This window comes from Arachis hypogaea, chromosome 12 (genome assembly GCF_003086295.3).
Source record: "Arachis hypogaea cultivar Tifrunner chromosome 12, arahy.Tifrunner.gnm2.J5K5, whole genome shotgun sequence".
NCBI lineage: Eukaryota > Viridiplantae > Streptophyta > Magnoliopsida > Fabales > Fabaceae > Arachis > Arachis hypogaea.
The window spans coordinates 90,989,721-90,996,280 of NC_092047.1; the positions used below are offsets into that span (position 1 = coordinate 90,989,721).

Sequence of the window (6,560 nt, forward strand, 5' to 3'; positions counted from 1 at the left end):
TATTGAGCGAAAAGTGCCCATATAAACCATAACATTTCTTTTGGAATTGGTCCCTTGATGATGGGAATGATGCAGTAGGAAAAGTCGATATCAAAATATCAAGGGTTGACTGTTATCTGTATAACAAGGAGGAATTTGTGTAGTCAGTAAAACAGACATTGTCGGGCCAGGGTTTTGACTTCAGTGGGACTTGTTGGCTTGGCTGAGAAAGGAAATGGCTCCGCCGATCTTTTATAAAAATGATGGTCTTGAAGGCAGTCTAGAAGAAGGGATGTTGGTGGATAGATGGTGTTCATCATTAGGAGGTGGAGGATTTTTGGTAGAAGTTCTTTATTAGGATGAGAGAAATAATCAGCTATTATGTTGTGGTTTCCCTTGATGCATTTAGCTGTGAATTTGTAACGAGAAAACCAGTCTTTCCATCTCAAAAGTTGTGAATCTGAAAGTATTTTTCCTTTAGCATTTAACATTAATGGAAATGATGTATTGTTCATTTTCACGATAAAATGGTAAGGACTTAAATGAAAAATGAACTTCTCTATTCCTCTTTTAATGGTAAAAATTACTTTGTATGTGGCATGTAGTGCTTATTCTTTGAATTGTCTACTAGCATGTACACAGTCGTTCCATCAATCTCTTCAAGTTCAGTTTAGAGAATGTGTTGTCTTTTGTTTTCTCTTTAATATGTAATAATTTGGATGTTTAAATTTAATAAATTAAATTAATATAAAAGACACATTGTGCCCGTTGGGATGCCAATAATAAATAAAAATAGAGATGGAAGTAGAGTTTCAGCATTTCTTTAGAGGGAGGAGTGAGTTTTTCTTATAATAAATAAAGTGTTGATAGGCAATAGTAGATTGTAAATGGGCTCAATATTAATTATAGTGGTGGAGAGGATAAATATATGCGATAAATATTTGCGCTTACAGAGTTACAGTCAATTGTTTATAGAAGTAAAAGCGCTATTTTTGGTGCAATAAAAGATAAAATTAAAAAAAAAAGTCAGACTTAAAAAAAAAAATCTCATCATCCGAAGGTCGACATGTTTTGGATTAAAGCAGTCGGAAAAATAATAACAATTTACACTCTTTGTGACTACTGTCAGAATTATTGCCAGACGAGATACATGAAATTCTTTACCGGGTTTGGTGGAGTCAAAGAGGGACTGCACAGAAAATAGACTGGGTGAATTAGGACAAGATGACTAAACCAAATAAAGAAAATGGGCTGGGACTCAAGGATATTATAGCTCAGAATTTGGCTATATCTAGAAATCAATTTTAACAAATAAGTACTAAACCGAATTCACTGTTAGCTACTATGCTCAAAAGTAAATACTATCGCTATTTCTCTCCTCTCACCGCAGATAAGGGCCAACAACTATCATGATGTTAGCAGAACATCCTAGAAGAGAGAAAGGTGGTAGAAAAGGGGTTGAGATAGAATATTGGTTCGGATACTGAAGTGAGAATATGGTAGGATCCCCCCTCCTCCCGTTACTCATTTCATATCAGTCCAAACAGCACAACAACCACAGACATTTATTACTAATAGAAAGTAATACCTGAAATCAAGTACTAATGGATGAGACATTTCCTCCCGACATAGGAGCGAGAATCCTCGATACTCCACTGAATGAAGATGGTAAAAGATTAATCTGGTCATGGAATAAAAGTAAGCAATATGATCTTGCATTAGGGTACCGTATAACATATGAGGAGTGCACATCTCTGAAAACAGATTTGGAGTTTAAAAATTCCATCAAAAATTAAAATTTTTCTATGAAGATCGATGCACACGAGAGTTTACCTGTTATGGTTAATAATTCCAAATATGTTACCGTTATTAAACGTCATTGTTCAATTTGGATTCGACTACTGTATTAAAACAGGGGTTTGAGTGTTGACCTGCTGACATTGCCGACTATGTTGACCTCGTCTAGGAAAAACGTTAAATATCAACATAAAATTCTCATTCTTTTAACACATGCATTTAAATAACTATTGACTAGTATCTATGGGTTATGTTGGAATCGAACTCATGACTTAGTTCTGCTACAAACCAGGTGATTCAAAAATTAAAATTATCATTGTATGTTGGGTTTGAAGAATTTACAGGTTGTTAGACTTAGAAGGGATCAAGTTCAATTGGAGATGGGAAGAAAAAAGTAAAGCCCGTCTAACAACACAAATTTCAAAAAGCTACATATAGTTAAACAAAACTAATGCCTTAAAAATATTGGGTGTGCGGGTGTGTAATGTGAGTGAGTATGTGATGTAATATCTAGAATTTGAGGTTGTTCAATCCATCTTAGAAAACTAATGCAGTAACTGAACCTGCAAGCAAAAGGTGGCCAAAAAGGGACAAAGATAAACAAAATGAAGTGAATACGTCAACATAACCATAACTTACATTTACATAAAATGAGCATAACTTGCATTAGCCCAATATCACAGTGAAAAATGAGCAAAGAGACAAAAAAATTATTTTACATTTTGATCTATTCATGGCTAGCACAGGTTCTCTCAATCACCTTTGAATCTGTTCTTTGAGAATTCCTTGAAGGAGAACTTGACCCTCTTGAAGAAATATGTCCAAAGAAGCTAAGCTTACCAATCTTTTTAGAGAATGAAGTCATAAATTTTCTAGATCCGGACTTGGCCATGTCCCTCTTCATGCAAACATGCTCCCTCTCAAGATCATTCAGTCTCATTCGCAGCCGCGCTAACTCGAGCTTCAGCTCGCGATTCTCTCGCCTCAATGACGCATAATTGTCTCGTGGAGACATAGCGGCGCTCAGAGCGCCACTACTAATTCGCCACGACTGGTGCATCGGCTTGGGGTCATCTTCCCCATAAGAGCAGGACAAAGAATTTCTGAGTCTTAGTTGTTCAAAATACAGAACTTGCACAATTGATTGCAGAGGAAGCCGCTCGTTTTGCGCGGCGTGAGCTCCGGCTTCTTGAGAAAGTTTCTGAAAGTCAATCAGTTTGCATAGTTTCTTCTTGTCCATATCTGTCAAACCTTGATGCGCCTGAAAATTCATATCAAAGTTTTAGATGTAGCATAAATAATAATTTCATGAATTTTTTTTTTCCTTATTCATCAATAATACATTATTACTCATGTATAGCTAATTAGCTTCTCTTCTTATAAACTAATTCGATATACTGACCTACTATTTGAATTAATTTACCTTTATTTTTATAGTTAGAATTGGGGGCACTCAAATATTTCATAGTTATATATGATATGATGTTTATAGCATAACATACTTTCAAGTAAATATCGATGGCCCGATATAATCCGTCATGGACCGTCCGAGCATGGGCCGGCAAGGTTTCTGCAATGACCATGAACTTAGGCAGCTTCAGGTTTGCATCAGGGGCGATTTCGGCCAGGTAATTATCAACTAATTTCGCAACCTTAACCAACGCAGTCTGCGAAGGCGAACGTGGGCTATCGGATTCAAAAACCGAAGCGTCTTCTAAATCATCTTCACTATCATCTTGCTGACAAAAATTCACCAGAATCCTATGAACCGTGTCAACATCAAACAATGTGTCGCCGGCGTGCCGGAAAGACGGAATCAGGATATCATCAAGAGTGGCAATATCTAGCTGCGATCCGATCCTTCTTTCAAGATCGAGCCGCGAGGCGATCGCGCAATCCAGCATCACCGCGCTTCGAAGAAGGCCAAAGAGAAAGTTTATTGGAACTGCAAGCTTCTCAACAGGCAAAAGACTAACGATTGCTTCAACCACAAGCTTCTCGTGCTCGCTCGAATTCGCATCCACTTTAGTCTCCCTAGATGGATTCCACAAGCTTGATTTCTTAGTCAACTCCTTCTGAGCATAATTCACTAGCGAAGCGCCGATACTCTCTGGCCGAACTCCGCGGCATTTCATTGCCGTTATGACTCTCTGAAACATGTCAATTCTAAGAACAGAGAGATCTTCGATCCACCAATCGCCATCGCATTTCGCCTGCCGGCTCATATGTAACCTCCCTGAACTGCTGTACTCCAATCTTGAGAAGCTAGAAGCTATCTGTTCGGCGCAGGCTTTCGAGGCGATGGCGTCGATGCACCGGCTAACAATCTTCAGTTCATCCGCCAGAGGCAGCAGGCTTTCGCACTGCTGCAAGACTTGCACACACATTTCAAGATTCTTGCAGACAATGCTGTCCAGATACTCCTCGGCTCGCGAGCCGAGATTGTCCTTGGAGAAGTCCTCCGACATTTCTAGATAGTCCGAAACACAGCATAGCTGAGCAACGTTTGTGGAAGTGATCTCGAAGTTTATTCCGTAGCAGAATTTTGCTGCTAGCTCAAAGCATTCTGCTCCTCCTGGTAGATTAAGAAGCTCCACTCTTGAGATGTCGGAATCTCTGTGCTCCGCGACTAGCCTCCTTATCCGGCCGCTTCGCGAGACCAGAGGAAACTTCATACACAAGTAAAAGAAAATGCAAGGATTATAGATGGAAATTTTGTAGAAGCATTATTCAAGTAATGAGTAAAGTTGGTAGACACTTACCTTGTGTAATGAAAATGTTCCTCCACCAACTTCTATAGTTATATCACTTGGTACATCCCGGAAAATCCTACAACAGATTAAATGTGTTAATTTTTCAAAATAAAAAGTATGAGCTTGTCAAGTTCAAGAATGAGATTATCACTGTTGAGTGTAGGTTGAGGAAAATTTCTTAGCAACAAAATAAAATCATAGGATACAAAGACACCTAATTAGTCAGTGTGAATTGCCACTTGCTGTGGACTTAAAAAGATAAGAATAAAGAAAAGGATTTGTGATTATATAGCAAAAGTAAGTTGCTCATTCAATAATAGCATGGTAGCAGATTGAAAATATAAATATGATATATGATTTTTTTGTCTCCCAAGTAAATGATATTATTACCTGCATTAATTCAATAAACGACCAGAACTTAAGAAGAAAAGAAATAATTTTTGAAAGGAAACCCATTTAGCTTGTAGCGCAATTAATTTAGATAAAATCACGCTGCTTGAAAAAAATGTTGGCTGAATTTCAAAACAAGTTTTGTCGATATGACGAATTTCTAGCTTAATTAAAAAAGAAGAAACTTGTCAGATTATCCCTTACTCAAGAGAGAAAGAGAAAATTATAAAATCATACATTTATATAACAAGAAATAGAACAAATATTTTAACCATAGATACTATATGTCCATATACTATGCAAACTACAACAAAGTTGAAATCACAAACTCTGTTCTCTAACTAGCACCAAACAAAGAACACAATTCACAACAATAATTTAGATTGAATTGCAGGACAATTTAGATGTCCAGATCAGCAACTTTGCAGGGCAGTGAGTTCATTGAAAGCATAGTATATCATTCTTTTCGAACAGATCTTTGATCATGTTATTCAACCAACAACAAGAACAGAAGAACCAAGGAAGAAGAATTTGAACGACGACAACAAATTTTTTTAAGAAAAAGAAAAAATTTGGAGATTTTCAAGTGAATGCACAAGGCTAATCAATAAATCACACAATACAGCAAAGACTAAACAATTCTGTTTTTGAAAAAACCAGTAATCCCAGTTAGTTAAGAAAGTGCCACAAGTCACAACAAAAACAGAATTTGCATAAACAGAAACTCACCTTTTATAGCAACAAACTTATTAACATATTTTTCCCCTATGAAGGAAAACAAAAAACAGGTAAAACCGAACAACCCTTTTATGTAAAAGAAGAATTCTGTTTATTTTATATCTGTTTTTTTCAAAAAAAAAAAAAAAGGAAAACAGTGAAACAAACCATTCACTGCATCTTTGCCTGGCACACTTTGCCAGAGGCAACTGCTGCTGGTGCTGCTGTTTGTCAGTACGGTCCATAGAGAAAAAAGAGTGATGAAGAGAATGTGAAGTGAAAGAGAGAAAAAGTGTTGCAGTGGTAGTTTTAGATTTAGTTTTAGTGGGTCTAAGGAAGTAGTAGAAGTGATTGTTGTGAAGTGAGGAAAGAGACTGAGTTGGAAGAAGTGTAGATGTTGCTGTTGTTGTGTGAGTTCTTCGGCCATTGTGGGTTTTTTTTTTTTTTTCTTGAAGATGTGGGTTCTGAATGCATAGATTGCTATTGTCCAAAGCAAATGGGTCCTGTGTTGTGGGACATGCTTTGCTTTTTAATAAGTTGTTATTATTGTTAGCTTCTCTCTCACTCATAAATGACTCAATGTAGTGGAGCAGTGACACAAATGAATGCAAATTCTACTGTTATTTAAGCAATAATTCTATTCTATTTTTGCATCCTCCCAATATATCATAGATATAAAATCATGTATATATTCAATCCTGCTACGTTACCAACAGTATTTCTGCCAACTTCTGCCAATTTTTATTTATAACTGTATTTAATGAAAGTGTCTTTATGGATGTGTCTAATAAAAATATCTTTTTTATGATTGTGTTTAATAAAAATGTCTTTATAAATATATTTTCTGGATATATCTTTTTATATGTGTTTAAAATATAATAATTAATTATTATTGGTAATAAGTTGACAAATAATATATTGGTA

At 36.3% G+C, this 6,560-nt stretch overlaps 1 protein-coding gene across 1 annotated transcript; it reads right to left on the bottom strand.

Annotated features, from left to right (window-relative positions):
- Nucleotides 1–2,373: 2,373 nt before the first annotated feature.
- Nucleotides 2,374–6,227, bottom strand: LOC112727702 (BTB/POZ domain-containing protein At5g48800). Its single transcript, XM_025777567.3, has 4 exons — nt 5,805–6,227; nt 4,539–4,605; nt 3,279–4,445; nt 2,374–3,037 (listed from the first exon to the last, which is right to left on the bottom strand). The coding sequence occupies exons 1-4, from the start codon at nt 6,203–6,205 to the stop codon at nt 2,504–2,506; spliced, it is 2,169 nt and encodes a 722-aa protein (XP_025633352.1). The 5' UTR covers nt 6,206–6,227; the 3' UTR covers nt 2,374–2,503.
- Nucleotides 6,228–6,560: the final 333 nt, after the last annotated feature.

Coding starts and splice junctions, on each gene's coding strand:
- LOC112727702 (XM_025777567.3), bottom strand. CDS start 6,205: ATGAGTGAGAGAGAAGCTAACAATAATAACAACTTATTAAAAAGCAAA. Junction 4,606..5,804: donor AGGCAAAGATGCAGTGAATG/GTTTGTTTCACT, acceptor AATCTGTTGTAG/GATTTTCCGGGATGTACCAA. Junction 3,038..3,278: donor CCATCGATATTTACTTGAAA/GTATGTTATGCT, acceptor ATGAATTTTCAG/GCGCATCAAGGTTTGACAGA.